This window comes from Macaca mulatta, chromosome 7 (genome assembly GCF_049350105.2).
Source record: "Macaca mulatta isolate MMU2019108-1 chromosome 7, T2T-MMU8v2.0, whole genome shotgun sequence".
In the NCBI taxonomy this organism is placed as follows: Eukaryota; Metazoa; Chordata; class Mammalia; order Primates; family Cercopithecidae; genus Macaca; species Macaca mulatta.
In genome coordinates this window covers 53606819-53623270 of record NC_133412.1, presented here as the reverse complement: position 1 = coordinate 53623270, position 16452 = coordinate 53606819, and the positions used below count along the sequence as shown (strand labels likewise).

The 16452-nt window shown below is 45.7% G+C and overlaps 1 protein-coding gene across 3 annotated transcripts in view; it reads left to right on the top strand.

Moving 5' to 3' along the window:
* The first annotated feature begins 1680 nt into the window (after positions 1-1680).
* The window catches only part of PTPN9 (protein tyrosine phosphatase non-receptor type 9), a 110465-nt gene continuing 95693 nt past the window's right edge, over positions 1681-16452 (top strand). For all 3 annotated transcript variants that reach the window (XM_015142756.3, XM_077939908.1, XM_077939907.1), the window contains exon 1: positions 1681-2440. In XM_015142756.3, coding sequence (XP_014998242.1) covers positions 2378-2440 — 63 coding nt within the window. In that variant the 5' untranslated portion in view covers positions 1681-2377. The remainder of the gene's footprint in view (positions 2441-16452) is intronic.

Here is a 16452-nt window from a genome sequence, read left to right as displayed (position 1 = left end):
TCTTGCAAAGGCAGACTGGACCCCAGGGAAGAAGGAGGTCTTTTCGGGAAGGGCTGTTATCAATTTTGTTTCAGAGTCAAACCATGAACTGAGTTCCTTCCCCAAGTTAGTTCGGCCTATGCCCAGGAATGAACAAGGACAGCTTAAGGGTTAGAAGCAAGATAGAGTCAGGTCTGATTTCTTTCACTGTCATAAAATCCTCAGTTATAATTTTGCAAAGGCGGTTCACCAGGAGTTTGAGACCAGCCTGGGCAACATAGCAAGACCCCCATCTCTACAAAAAATTAAAAAAAAAAACTAGCCAGGTGCAGTGGTGTGCACCTGTAGTCCTACCTACTCAGGAGGCTGAGGCAGGAGGATTGCTTGAGCCCAGGACTTTGAGGCTGCAGTGAGCTGTGATCACGCCACTGCACTCCAGCCTGGGCAACAAAGTGAGACTCTGTTCAAAACAAAACAAAAAAAGAAACCTTGGGAGGCCGAGGCCGGCAGATCACAAGGCAGGAGAATGGCGTGAACCCGGGAGGCGGAGCTTGCAGTGAGCTGAGATCCGGCCACTGCACTCCAGCCTGGGCGGTAGAGCGAGACTCCGTCTCAAAAAAAAAAAAAAAAAAAAAAAAAAAAAAAAAAAAAAAAAAAAAGCCGGGCGCGCGGTGGCTCACGCCTGCCTGTAATGCTGGCACTTTGGGAGACCGAGGCGGGCGGATCACGAGGTCAGGAGTTCGAGACCAGCCTGACCAACATGGTGAAACCCTGTCTCTACTAAAAATACAAAAATTAGACGGGCGTGGTGGTGCGCACCTGTAATCCCAGCTGCCCAGGAGGCTGAGGCAGGAGAATCGCTTGAACCCGGGAGGCGGAGGTTGTAGTGAGCCGGGTTGGCGTCACTGCACTCTAGCCTGGGCGACACAGTGAGACTCAGTCTCAAAAAAAAAAAAAAAAAAAAAGAAAAAAAAATCGTGGGAGCATCACAACTCACAGCACCCTCCTGTTGTGTGAAGGCCCCTCCTTTGGGTCTCTCACAGGACTGGCTCCAGGGCTTCAGCCTTGGAACTAGTTGTGGAGTTCTCTGAGTCCCTTTGGAATATTTATCTTTGGCTTGGAATAATGCAACAACATACTAGACCCAGCCTTGCCTTCTCTATGCCCCATTCCTCCCCAAATGATTCCAAGAGTGTACACCTAATCCTGAATCCTTTGCTGCACTTGCCCTAGTGAAAATCAAAGGTCTGCAAAGGCCGCGTCATTCCTGAATGAGGTTCGGAGTCTGATGTTTCTGTGGGGGATTAACATTAACTACACTGGAGAAGAATTACAGGATACAGCCAGTAAGGAGGGAGAGAGAGGGAGGCAGGTGCGATTCCTTCCACCTAAGCTTCCTGGCCTGGCAGGCAACCTTTCCAGGGTCTTTCAGGCTGCAAGCGACAAATAGATGAGGATTGTGGGTTTCTCACGCGTAGGTGGCAGCGGCAAGTTAACCCCAGGAGAGGTGCCAGTCAGCAGATAATTTGCAAACGAATGTATTCTCCTCCTCCTCCGAAGATCTGAGCCTCACGAAATACACTCTTTTCTTCCTTTTCCTCCCTCCCGCAGTCGAGTCGCCTTCCGTCCTGCTAGGGTCCCCTCCCCGCCCGGGTCCCCTCCCCCGCCCGGGCTCCTCTCTGTCTCCCCCTCCCGGACGGCGTCCTCGCTCCGCTGGGCCCTCCTCGCCACCAGCTTGTGAATGAGACGCTCAGTTTCTCAATGGAGCCGCGGGGGGCTCGGGCGGCCGCGGGGCGGCCGCAGCGTTGGCCGTGAGCCAGGAGGGGGGCGCGTTTCCCTCGCTCCCTCTTCGCTCCCTCCCTCTCGCTGCGGCCGCCCGCAAGGAGCCTGGCTGAGGCAGCCGCGCAGGTCGCAGGGCCAGCGTCCGCGAGGACGGCCCGGCTGGGCGGCCCCGAGTGCTGTGGCGCTGTGGAGAAGCGGGAGTGCGGCCGAGGAAGCGGGGCGCCGAGGGGGCCGGCGGCCTTCGTGAAATTTCCGCCGACCCTTCGCTCCCGGCTCTAAAAGTTCCTGATTTCCGATTTCCTTTTAAATCCCGAGCGGCTGTTAGCTCTTCGCCTGCACTTTTTCTTCCCCAGGAGATAAGGGGGAGTGTGAGGAAAGGAGCGAATAATATAAAAAAGGATTTCCTCCCGGAAGAGAGGGGCAGTTCGGAGAGATTTTTCTTAAAGAAGCAGAAGCGGCGTTTGCGGCTGCTGCGGGCGCCGGGCCCTGGCCGGCCCCACCATGCTCGAGCCTGCCCGGGGCTGCTGAGGCGCGGGGACGCGGAAGCGGAGGCCGAGCGTGCCGGGCTCCCGCGCTCGCGAGCGAGTTCTGTCCGCCCGGCGGCGGTGGCTGGGGGATGGAGCCCGCGACCGCGCCCCGGCCCGACATGGCGCCGGAGCTGACCCCGGAGGAGGAGCAGGTAAGCGGGCCCGAGGCCGCCACGGTGGGTGTGTCCGGGCCCCCGAGGCCTACGCCGGCCTCTGCCTCCCAAGCCCCGGCTCTTTGCAGCCACGGGCCCGCAGCGCCCCCGTGCCCGGCCCGCGGGCCTCCCTCACCGGCGACCGCGCCCCAGGCCGCCACCCCCTCGTCAGTGCACCCACGGGACCCTGCTCCAGTTCCTGCAGCTTCTTTCCCCGAGGCTTACGGGCCTCAGACGGTGCCCTCCCCACCCCACCCCCCATTCCAGGGGCAAAGTTCTTTGGATCCAGGGGCCTCCTTCCTGAGGTTTGCAGAACCGCTGCTTGCCCCCGGCCTTTCCACTCCCTTGTAAATGTTTTCCGTGAGGGTTTGTGGCTTTTGAAGGGTAGGAAAAGCCCCAGTTTGGGGGGTGCTTCCTGTGGGGATTATCTCCCTTCCCGAGGAGAGGGCTGAGAGTATTGGATGCATAGATGCCCTAGATTTTCAGAGGAGCCTCTTAGGTTTCTCAGGCCCACTGGGGCAGGTTCTGGAAGATCCAGCCCTTCTCGTGCTTCTAAAGTTCCTGGCCTTGACTCTCCTATTCAGCTATCCCAGACGGGGAGCATCTCCTCACCCCTGCTTCCCTACCCCCGTCTCATCTGACTGTCATCATCTTTCTGAAGCTTACATTGAGCTCTATTGTTCCTTAAAAGCCTATGACCTTTAGTTCTCAGAAGGAAGTGTTTTGCTGTCTCATTTTGGGGGCCCTTGTAACTTTCCCTCCCGCACATTCCAGCTGCAGAGACAGGGACCACTCCTGAGGAAGATGGGAAGGTCTGCTAGCTTAGATTGGGAACCCTACGGGCTTTTCGCTGTCTCTTCCTTGGCAGTGCCTATACCCCGCCATAGCTATGCTCCATTATAGTCATAGTCTGATTCCATGTTATAAATAAAAAAATAAAAATAAACATGAAAAACGAAAAAGGCAAACCATGCTGGCAACCCATTTCAAGCTCTACAGCCGTTGTTTCCAAGGACCACATTTGCTAGCACAGCCTCTAGTGTGAAGACAGTCTAGTTTTACAAACTATTATTGGCTAATGGGCTTGTTGACCTGATTTTTTAAAGTCCTTGTCTTTTCTCCTCATTTGTAGAGATGACATTTTTCTATTTGGCCTCAGGCCACGGTTTTGCCTTTTGACACCTGGTGATGAAATCAGTATGGGAAAAAAATTTAAAGAGAATTCTGCTTTGTACAAGCAGTGGTAATGAATGTCCTGGTAATTGCAGTTGGATGTTAATAAAATGCTAGTCAGGCCCTAGTGCAAGCAGGTGGCCATGGAGCCCATCCTGCCAGAATTGGAAAGTACTTCAGTACTAACATAGGACGTGTTGGCTGATTTTAAAGGGACAAATCTCTTTCTTTCATCCTTTTTCTTGGGTCAGGCAGATTTCTGTTTTTAAGACTTAAAGGCATCAGTATTCTATGCAAATAGCATCCGTTGCAAATTTGAAAACTAAAACCAGGAAAAGTAAATATTAAAGTATTGATAGTATTGACATATATTGGCTTTACTTTGTATATAGTGCATACACATATACAAATGTGTTTAACTAGTAAAAACCTTATTTTTTACCCTGAATTGAATGTGATGGGCATTAACAAGGACTAGGATGGAAATGGCAAAATATTTATTAAAGGCAAGAGATTATGTGTCTGTGTGTTTTTAAAATCTTATCTCTTTTTTTCCTACAAAATGTTATTTTTTACAAGCATTTCAAAATATTAAAACAAAAAAGCAGTATAGTTCTAATTATGGTAATGCCTGATGTTATCATATTCTAGTTTAATGTCACATAAGAGTACTCTCTTTTTTCTAGAGTTGGAGTTTCGTTTTTTTTTTTTTTTTTTTTGAGACGGAGTCTCGCCCTGTCATCCAGGCTGGAGTGCAGTGGCCTGATCTTGGCTCACTGCAACCTCCGCCTCCAGGGTTCAAATGATTCTCCTGCCTCAGCCTCCTGAGCAGCTGGGATTATAGGCGCCTGCCACCATGCCCAGCTAATTTTTGTATTTTTAGTAGACATGGGGTTTCACCATGTTGGCCAGGCTGGTCTCAAACTCCTGACCTCGTGATCTGCCCACCTTGTCCTCCAAAAGTGCTGGGATTATAGTTGTGAGCCACCGCGCCCAGCCGGAGTTTGGGTTTTGTTGCCCAGACTGGAGTGCAATGGCGTGATCTCGGCTCACTGCAACCTCCACCTCCCGGGTTCAAACGATTCTCCTGCCTCAGCCTCGGGAGTATCTGGGATTACAGGTGCCCACCACGCCCAGCTAATGTTTGTATTTTTACTAGTGACGGGGTTTCACCATGTTGGAGGATGGTCTTGATCTCCTGACCTCGTGATCTGCCCGCCTCTGCCTCCCAAAGTGTTGGGATTACAGGCCTGAGCCATTGTGCCCGGCCAAGGATACTTTTTTTTTTTTTTTTTTTTTGGACAGAGTCTTGCTCTGTTGCCCAGGTTGGAGTGCAGTGGCACGATCTTGACTCACTGCAACCTCCACCTCCCGGGTTCATGCCATTCTCCTGCCTCAGCCTCCCGAGTAGCTGGGACTGCAGGCGCTCGCCACCATGCCCGGCTAATCTTTTGTATTTTTTAGTAGAGACGGGGTTTCACGGTGTTAACCAGGATGGTCTCCATCTCCTGACCTTGTGATCCGCCCGCCTCGGCCTCCCAAAGTGCTGGGATTACAGGTGTGAGCCACTGCGTCTGGCCAAGAGTACTCTTAACTATTAAGATTTATTTAAAATATTTAAATTAATTGGCAGTAAATAAGTGTTAGCCTTATCAAAGTGGTCCTCATGGGAAATGACACATTCACTCCATAATGCTGCCCTATTGCTCAAACCAATTTAACATTCACTAGAAGTTGATTTAGAAGCTTGTGGCAGAATCTTTGAAATTTCTTCAGTGTGGGAAAATCCTTGTATTTTTTAGAGTCAGTTTGATTTTTGTAAATAGCAAAAAATCTTTTAGACCCTTATTTAAAGTAGGGGATCAAACTGGGTTTACACATTTTCATGCAAAAGTGTAGTGCACTTAGGCCCTTTTTGGCCTGTGTGAACAGCCTTAAAGATATTTCTTTTCTTTCTTTCTTTTTTTTTTTTTTTTGAGACAGAGTTTTGCTCTTGTTGCCAGGTTGGAATGCAATGGCGCCATGTTGGTTCCCTGCAACCTCTGCCTCCTGGGTTCAAGCAATTCTCCTGCGTCAGCCTCCCTAGTAGCTGGGATTACAGGTGCCCGCCACCGCACCCAGCTAATTTTTTGTATTTTTAGTAATGATGGGGTTTCACTACGTTGGCCAGGCTGGTCTCGAACTCCTGACCTCAGGCAATTCACCCACCTCAGCCTCCCAAAGTGCTGGGATTACAGGAGTGAGCCACTGCGCCTGGCTCCTTAAAGACATTTCGGAAGCAGAATACCTCCTGAGTGGTATCTCCTTCTCCTTCTGTACAGTCATATGAATCAGAAACCCAGTGTCTTGGACACTGCTATCTCTCTGCCCTTGTGTACAATACAGTGTTAGATTTTCCTGAATATATCTTGAATTCATTGGCTTTCTTCCACCATCACTGCCATCACCCTATTCCGAGCTACTATTGTATCCTGACAGGACTTTTGTTTCCCACCTGATCCATCCGTATTCCAGAAGCCAGAAGCCAGAGTCCTATTGAAAATCTGATTTCATCTTCCCCTCAGCCTGCCTGCCCCACAAAGAAGCATTCATAAAATTCTTTAGTGGCTTCTGGTTGCTCTTTTTTTTTTTTTTTTTTTTTTTTTTTTGTGGAGACAGGATCTCACTTTGTCACCCAGGCTGGAGTCCAGTGGTGTAATTATGACCTCGACCTCTTGGGTTCAAGCCGTCCTCCTGCCTCAGCCTCCCAAAGCCTTAGGATTACAGGCCTTGTCATTGCTCTTGAGATCAAAGTACAACTTTTGAATGTAGGCGATATAGGCCCTTGTGCAGCCTAGACCCTAGCTAATTCTCATACTTGTCTCTGCTCCATGCACACTGCCCTTATAGTCCTGCGTTCTTGCCATGTTTCCTTCTGCTTACAGGGTATTTGCAGTAGCTACTTTACTCCATCTGGAAACACCTCCCTTTGTTAACCTCCTCTTTATCCTTCAGCTCTCAGGTTTCACCTCCTTGGAAGGCCTTCCTTGATTTCAGTTAGATTAGATTCTAACCTAATAGGTTCTCAGAGCACCATTTACCCATCCTTCACATCACTTATCACAAGTTAACACTTATTTGTGTGATTACATGACTGCAAGCAAGCTCTATGAGGGTTGGGACTATTTTCGCTTTTGCTCCCCATCATATGCACATTGCCTAGCATAATGACCAACATAATGACTGGCACTTACGGAAATACTTGCAGAATAAATGAAGAATAGTTGTACTCCTGATTTGTTTACAGGCAGCATCATCTTCTTTCAGAGTGGCTTAAAAATAAGCACATTGCATATTTTGATATTTTTCCCCATCAAATGGCAGTATATACTTTGATTTATACTCTTATGTATGCGTTGATACAGTTTTTGAAAGTCATGATTACTTCTTAGTTTCATTTTCTGTCTAGGCGTGTGTTGAACGGATACAAATCCTCATTTGTAACTTTGGTGTTTCTTGTTTTTTCAGCTCCTCAATAATTATAAAGCCTACAGTTGGGCTACAAGGACAAATATGATGTTCTTGCTTTTAAGGAACTTGTATGAATAACAATCATAGCAATATCTTTTCTAAACTCCTGCTTGGAGTCAGGCTCTGTGGTGGGCATTTCACATGCAATTAATCCTCCCTCCCAAGATTGGAATTACTACTCTCACTTTGCAAATAAGAAAACTCAGACTGAGAGAAGGAAATTGCCCAAGGTCAGAGAGTTAGCAAGTTATGTAGCCATGATTTCCACCCAGTCTAGGTTTTCTGCCTTCATTGCCAGTGTTTCCTCTTTTACAGTACATTACTTCCCATAAAGCCGTTAGCCAGTTTACTTAGATGCCTAAGTGGGTATAAAATAGCTAATTTTGTGGGTTTTGGTATTGATATATGTGTTTGGTTTTGTTAATGTTTCTTAAAATATAGTTTGGAAAGTACAGAGGAAAAGATTTAGAAAGCCTTTACTCAACTGTATATTGCCAGCAGAAACATATTGTATACTCTGTGCAAGAAATTATGATGAAATTACTATAGGAAAAGAGTTTGTTCCTTAAAACAGAGTTGTCAACTCTCCATTTCAAGGTGTGGTCACAACTATAGTAAAATTTTGTTTTCTTTATATCTTGTTGTTCTTTTGCACAAGAAGGCTTGTAAAAGCTTTTCTTCTTCTTTTCTTTTTTTTTTTTTTTTGAGACAGAGTCTCTCTCTGTCACCCAGACTGGAGCACAGTCTCGGCTCACTGCAACCTTCATCTTCCTGGTTCAAGCAATTCTCTTGCCTTAGCCTCCCAAGTAGCTGGGACTACAGGCATGCACCATCATACCCGACTAATTTTTGTATTTTCTTTTTAGTAGACATGGGGTTTCACCATGTTGGCTAGCCTGGTCTCCAACTCCTGACCTCAAGTGATCCGCCTGCCTTTCCCATGGTGCTTGGATTATAGGCATGAGCCACCATGCCTGGCCGTAAAAGCCTTTCTTAATGGGCTGGCAGTTTGGCAGTGTGAAGGACAATTTCTATATATAAGTATTAATCTTTATTGTCATTATGTTATTGTGTTTTGAGACGGAGTCTTGCTTTGTTACCCAGGCTGGAGTGCAGTAATGCGATCTCAGCTCACTGCAACCTCTGCCTCCTGGGTTCAAGTGATTCTCGTGCCTCAGCCTCCCGAGTAGCTGGGATTATAGGTGCCTGCCACCATGCCTGGCTAATTTATGTTTTTTTTTTTTTTTTTTTGAGACGGAGTCTCGCTCTGTTGCCCAGGCTGGAGTGCAGTGGCCAGATCTCAGCTCACTGCAAGCTCCGCCTCCCGGGTTCCCGCCATTCTCCTGCCTCAGCCTCCCGAGTAGCTGGGACCACAGGCGCCGCCACCTCGCCCGGCTAATTTTTTTTGTGTGTGTGTTTTTAGTAGAGACGGGGTTTCGCCGTGTTAGCCAGGATGGTCTCGATCTCCTGACCTTGTGATCCGCCCGTCTCGGCCTCCCAAAGTGCTGGGATTACAGGCTTGAGCCACCGCACCCAGCCTAATTTATGTATTTTTAGTAGAGGCGGTATTTCACCGTGTTGCCCATGCTGGTCTTGAACTCTTGACCTTAGGCAATCCACCTGCCTCAGCAGCCCAAAGTGCTGGGATTACAGGTGTGAGCCATCTCGCCCTGCCAAGACTCTTAACTAGAACTCTTACTAGATTAAAATTCTGTGTAATTATAGCTGTTTAGGGTCTTTTGGTTTTGCAGGGATATCCCAGTGGTGATTGATAGGAAAATAGAGTAGTTTTCTAAAGTACTTATGCTTCTATTAATATTTTTATTATTTATTTATTTTTTTGAGATGGAGTTTTGCTCTATCACCAGGCTGTAGCACAGTGGCACAACCTCCACCTCCTGTGTTCAAGCGATTCTCCCACCTCAGTTTCCCGAGCAGCTGGGATTACAGGTGTGCACCACCATGCCCGGCTAATTTTTGTATTTTAGTAGAGACGGGGTTTCACCATGTTGGCCAGGATGGTCTCTATATTCTGACCTTGTGATCCACCCGCCTCTGCCTCCCAAAGTGCTGGGATTACAAGCGTGAGCCATCGCCAATTTATTTTACTTTATTTTTTAAATAATAGAGATAAGGTGTCACTATGTTGCCCAGGCTGGTCTTGAACTCCAGGGCTCATGCAATCTACCCACCTTGGCCTCCCAAAATGCTGAGAGTACAGGCATTAGCCACCATGCCCAGCCTGAAAATTATTTTTTTGTTTTTTTTATTTTAATTTTATGTCTTTTCTTTTTTCGAAAATTCTTAAAGTTTATGTTATTTAGACCTTACAGTGTTGTAAGGATTAGTAAGGAGATGCATGTAGAGCACTTAGCCCAATGGTTATATAATAAGTAGTCAGTAAAGTTAGCCATTATTATGATATTCATCATTGTTTTTTGTTTTTTTCTTTTTGAGACAGTCTTGTTCTGTCGCCCAAACTAGAGTGTGGTGGCACAATCTCGGCTCACTGCGACCTCTGCCTCCTGGGTTCAAGCAATTCTCCTGCCTCAGCCTCCCTAGTAGCTGGAATTACAGGTGCCTGCCACCACACCCAGCTAATTTTTGTATTTTTAGTAGAGACGGGGTTTCACCATGATGGTCAGGCTGGCCTCAAACTCCTGACCTCAGGTGATCCGCCTGCTTTGGTCTCCCATAGTGCTGGGATTACAGGCATGAGCCACCATGCTCATCCTCATCATTTTTGAATAGCAAAAAATTTTAGAACCATGTTAGTTTAGGCCGGGCGCGGTGGCTCAAGCCTGTAATCCCAGCACTTTGGGAGGCCGAGACGGGCGGATCACGAGGTCAGAAGATCGAGACCATCCTGGCTAACACGGTGAAACCCCGTCTCTACTAAAAAATACAAAAAACTAGCCGGGCGCGGTGGCGGGCGCCTGTAGTCCCAGCTACTCCGGAGGCTGAGGCAGGAGAATGGCGTGAACCCGGGAGGCGGAGCTTGCAGTGAGCTGAGATCCGGCCACGCACTCCAGCCTGGGCGGCAGAGCGAGACTCCGTCTCAAAAAAAAAAAAAAAAAACAAAACAAACAAAACAAACAAACAAACAAAAAAGAACCATGTTAGTTTAAGCCAATTACGAGGGGAAAAAATATTCATATCCACCCTGGGGACCATCACCTAGTACAGGTTCTTATGAATCCAGAAAATTATTATCTTCCATTTTTATAATGTAGTTTTCAAAAGCCTATTCTAATTATTCTAATTGCATGATGTGGTTTTTGCTTTTTTTTTTGGGGGGGGGGGCAAGATAGGGTCTTACTCTGTCACCCAGGCTGGAATGCAGTGGCATGATCATAGCTCACTGCAGCCTCGACCTCCCAGCCTCTCAGGCTCAGGTGATCCTTCCACCTCAGCCTCCCGGGTTCCTGGGACTACAGGCATGCTACCACACCCAACTAATTTTTTATATTTTTTGTGGAGGGGGATTTTACCATGTTGCCCAGGCTGGTCATGAACTCCTAAGCTCAAGCAGTCCTCCCGCCTCAACCTCCCAAAGTGTTTTGATTATAGGCATGAGCCACTGTGCCCAGTCTGGTTTGTATTTTTATAATGGAATCTTTTAAAGCTAAAAATTTAACTGCTTTACCGTGTACTTAAGAGATTTTTGGCATTTTTCCCAAGGGCAAGGGTTTTGTCCCATTTCTTGTGGCCAAGAACTTCCCTTTTCCCACAGTCTTACATGTCCTGTGCTAAATGTCATCTGTCTCCCCGGAAGTTACCATTATGTCAAGGACCAAATGATTCATGATGTTAAATTGAGGCCTTCTACAGAGAGAAAGAAGGAAGGAAAGGTGAAGAACTCTTATTATTTTCATTACTGCCGATAGTTTATGATATTGTATATAGCAATTAGGTAAAATCTCATTTGGATGTGAGAATTTCACTATTAATTTCTGGTCAGGTGTGGTGGCTCATGCCTATAATCCCAGCACTTTGGGAGGCCGAGGTGGGTGGATCACAAGGTCAAGAGAGCAAGACCATCCTGGCCAACATGGTGAAATCCTGTCTCTAGTAAAAATACAAAAATTAGCTGGGAGTGGTGGTGCACACCTATAGTCCCAGCTACTTGGGAGGCTGAGGCAGGAGAATTGCTTGAACCGGGAGGCAGAGGTTGTCGTGAGCTGAGATTGCGCCACTGCACTCCAGCCTGGTGACAAAGTGAGACTCCATCTCAAAAAAAAAAAAAGGAAAAACTTTCTGAGCACATCAAGAGTCTTGGACTTTTATTTTGTGAATATTAAGGGGCCTGGAGGTTTTCTCAAAGGAACCCAACCTAGTACTTATGAATGACTTGAAAAGACCCTCCTTTAGAAAGGAGCTGAACTGTTTTGTTTTGTTTTGTTTTGTTTTGAGGTGGAGTTTCACTCTTGTCACGATCTCTGCTCACTGCAACCTCAGCCTCCTGAGTTCAAGGGATTTTCCAGCCTTAGCCTCCCAAGTAGCTGGGATTACAGGCACCCGCCATCACACTCGGCTAATTTTTGTATTATTTGTAGAGATGGGGTTTCACCTTATTGGCCAGGCTGCTCTTGGAACTCCTGACCTCAGGCGATCAGCCTGCCTCAGCCTCCCAGAGTGCTGGGATTACAGGCATGAGCCACCCTGCCTGGCCAGGAGCTAAACTGTTTTAAAGAGGTAAAAGTTAAGACTCATTGCGGGTATATTTGAGTTTCATTTTCTGACTTTTATGCCTTTATTATCTTGGAAAAAACATAGTAATTTTGGAATACTTAAACTTTATTTTCTAAATATTAAGCCCCATTTTACGGCAGTGTGGCTGGTCCATTGCAGTGCTAAGATTAGAAGTCATAGAACCTAACCCTGATTATTTGTTCAGATACAACCTCTAGTGTAATATCAGCCATTTCACTGCTTCTGTCTACCATCCTGCCTTGGTATATCAGACAATTCTGGTACTTTCTTTTTCCTAATCAATTATTTTAACATTTTCCCCCTAAGCACACCTCCATATGAGATCTTGGTTGCTCTTCCTGACCACTAAAATAACCACTGTTTTCTATTCCTGTTCTTTTGGAGTAAGGCAAGATGTTCCTAGAAAAGTAGTTTAGCCTACACTTCTCAGTGCTGGAGGGCCTGGCATCAGCACTTTTATATCTGATTTTGAAAAGGCCCCTTAGGAACCTAACCGAGTTAGTTTCTTAAGCGTTTGGTTCACTTTTTAAAATTTTTTTAAATTTTAAGAGACAGGGTCTCGCTCTGTTGCCCAGGCTGAAGTGTAGTGGCTTGATCCTAGCTCACTGCAGCCTGAAACTTCTGGGCCCAAGTGATCCTCCTTCCTCAGCTTCCCTAGTGGCTGGAACTACAATCATGTGCCACCATGCCTGGCACTTTTTTTTTTTTTTAAATAGAGATAGGGGTGTTGCTTTGTTGCCCAGGCTGGTCCCAAACTCTTGGGTTCAAGCAATCCTCCAGCCTCGGCCTCCCAAAGTGCTGGGATTACAGACATGAGCCACTGTGTCTGTCCAGCATTAGGTTGTTGTTGTTTTTTTTTTTTGGAGACATGGTCTCACTCGGTCACTCAGACTGGAGTGCAGTGGCATGATCATAACTTGCTGAAGCCTTGACCTCCCTGACCCAAGGAATCCTGCTACCTCAGCCTCCCGAGAAGCTGGGACTAAAAGTGTGCACCACCACACCACCATGCCCACTTAGATTTTTTTATTTTTTGTTTTGTAGACAGGATCTCGCTCTGTTGCCTAGGCTGGTCTTAAACTCCTGGGCTCAAGTGATCCTCCAGCCTTGGCCTCCCAAAGTGCTGGGATTATAGGCGTGAGCTACTGCACCTGGCTGGCATTAGGTTGTTAAGCATGGACATGGAGGGTGCGGACAGGAGGCAGAGAAGCTCCAGAATTCATGGGAAACCTTATTTATTAAGGATTGGTGATCTCTTAGGTCCAAACTATAAAATGATAAGACCAAAAGAGTAGATTAGAGATGATTTTTTTCTTTAATTTCTGCTTCTGAGATAAGCATTTCATTTTTTCTCTGGGAAAGGCAGTTTCTGTAGTATGTACCAGTTTCCTCTGAAATACTAAACCCATCCACAACATACATGCACAGTACTTGTCTTTTTTTTCAGTGTAGGTAGCACAGGTAGGTATATTGAATTATTCTGAAGCCAGAATTTATTTCTACAGTAAATTCTGGGCAGGTTCTAAAGAAGGTCATCTGTGACTTTAGGACTGAAATGTCTGGGATGTTCATCCATTAGTTACTTGTTCATTGCTTGAACACCTAGCTAATCTTTACCTTTGCATTTGTTTTGATGTGAATCATTATTAGAGATACATGTCAGTATGATAATATGATGATATAATTCATTATATACATCATTATTACAACCAGTGTTTTAAAAAATGGGCTATTTAAGGCTGGGCGCGGTGGCTCACGCCTGTAATCCCAGCACTTTGGGAGGCCAAGGCAGTCAGATCACCTGAGGTCAGGAGTTCAAGACTAGCCTAGCCAACATGGCGAAAACCCGTCTCTACTAAAAATACAAAAAATTAGCCAGGCGTGGTGGTGTACGCCTGTAATTGCAGCTGCTCCAGAGGTTGAGGCAGGAGCATCACTTGAACATGGGAGACAGAGGTTGCAGTGAGCCAAGATCATGCCATTGCACTCCAGCCTGGGCAACAGAGTGAGATTCCATCTGAAAAAAAAGAAAGAAAAAAAAATGGGCTACTTAGATTATCTACAATGATCATATGTTTCTATTGCGAGGCTGGAATGTGGTGGCACAGTTATGGCTCACTGCAGCCTTGACCTCCCCGGCTCAAGTGATTCTCCTACTTCAGCCTCCTGAGTAGCTGGGACCACAGGCCCATGTCATCACGTCCAGCTAATTTTTTTTTTTTCTCATAAATACAGATAGGACCTCACTATGTTGCCCAGGCTGATCTGAAATTCCTGAGCTGAAGCTATCCTTCTGCCTCAGCCTCCCAAAATGCTGAGATTATAGGCATGAACCACTATGCCCAGCCCATATATTTCTTTTCTTTTCTTTTTTTGGAAACAGTCTCACTCTGTCGCCCAGGCTGGAGTGCAGTGATGTGATCTCAGCTCACTGCAACCTCCACCACCCGGGTTCGAGTGATTATCCTGCCTCAGCCTCACAAGCGGCTGGGACTACAGGCGCCCGCCACCATGACCAGCTAGTTTTTTAATTTTTAGTAGAGATGGGGTTTTGCCATGTTGGCCAAGCTGGTCTCGAACTCCTGACCTCAGGTCATCTGCCTGCCTTAGCCTCCCAAAGTGCTAGGATTATAGGTGTGAGCCACTGCGCCCAGCCCCATATGTTTCTTTTATAATGAAAAATGATAACATTTTCTGAAAAGTACTATGTGTTCTTTACACGTTTAAGATTATACTATTAAATGCTAAGATCTCAATTTTTAATATTATTGCAAATCTGGCCTTTTTATAAACCAAAAGATTTATAAGTAAAACCTAGGCCTTTTGGGATGTGATGGTGATGACCCTTTGGTAGACCTCAGGAATCCCTCAGCTTCCTTTGTGGCTCTTGGTGTTTTATTTAACGTTTCTGAATCTATTTTGTCTTATTTCCTTAAGTTTTTTGGAGATCTGCTTAATTAAGTAAAATCCCTTGTATTTACAAAATGCTCAATAAATAGTGGTAAGTATTCTTGCTCTCTGTGATACAGGAAACTTTTTGTTTTTGTTTTTAGATAAGAATAGGAAGAAAAATGGAGTCTGACTTTGTAGCATTGAAATAAAAGATTTCAAGATAGCCTAAGAATTCTAACAGTTACCATGCATGAGTAATAGACATAGCAGAGTACTGAGGCTACCTTAGCTCATTTTTTACTGTTAAGACTTTTTGCATCATCCATTGGTTCATTGGTTTATTTCTTCTTTCTAGGTTACACATTACCTTTAGGTGCACTGGTGGTGGTGGTCTGCTTCTGCTGCTGCTTTTCACATAAAATATTAAAAGGTCATCTGATGATCTAAAAATGACTCGCAAATGAGTGCTAAGAATGACAGTTTGTATTATCTTCCATATCTTATTTAAACAGTCTTTATGAAAAAAATTATCATTCCATTGTTTATCTCTGGTTCCCTATCAGGATGATCCTCCCTCTAGAACATTTGTCAATATTAGAAACTTCTTTAGTTGTCATGACTGTGGGAGGTGGTACTGGCATCTAGTGGGTAGAGGTCAGGAATGCTGCTAAACATCCTCTAATGCATAAGACAGCTCCCTACAGCAAAGAATTATCTGATCAAAATGTCAGTAGCACCACAGTTGAGAAACCATGGTTTATCTCTGAAAAATTTTGTAGTTAGGAACAGTTTGAAGTTTTCACTTTAAAGTTAAAGATAGGTCTTTGCTCAACACATTTAGTACTTATGAAACTATGTGTCACCAAATACTGATCGCAGCAATTGACTTCTCATACTGAAAAGTTCTAGTCTAAAACCAATTGTTCTATAGCATAACCATCATAGAGGGTAAAATGAGCCATTTCCACACCCTTTGCAGGGGTTTTCAGAGATGGAGGGATTTTATTCAGCTTTTTAAAAAATGATGATGATGATGATGATTATATATATTTTTTGAGATGGAGTCTTGCTGTGTCGCCCAGGCCAGAATGCAGTGGTACAATCTCGGCTCCCTGCAACCTCTGCCTCCCGGGTTCAAGCAGTTCTCCTGCCTTAGCCTCCTGAGTAGCTCGGATTACAGGCGCATGCTACCATGCCAGCTAATTTTTGTATTTTTAGTAGAGACGGGGTTTTACCATGTTGGTCTGGCTGGTCTCAAACTCCTGACCTTGTGATCTGCCTGCCTCAGCCTCCGAAAGGGCTGGAATGACAGTCGTGAGCCACCGTGCCCAGCCAGAATTTATTTTTATGTATTTATTTTTAATAGAGAGAGGGTCTTATGTTGCCTAGGCTGGTCTCAAATTCCTCACCTCAAGGGATCCTCCCACCTTGCCCTCCCAAAGTGTTAGAATTACAGGCATAAGCCACTGCACTCAAGATGGATTTTATATGACAGAACACTGTTGAGCCTTGCCATGGCATGATAATGTGGTGTCATTTTTATTTTTCCTTTTCAAGTTATTGTTGTTTTTGGCCAGGTGTGGTTGCTTAAGCCTGTAATTCCAACACTTTGGGAGGCTGAGGCAGGAGGGTCGATTGAGCCCAGGAATTTGAGGTTACAAAGTTTACAAAGCTATGATTTCGCCACTGCATTCCAGCCTGGGTGACAAAGTAAGCCCTATCTC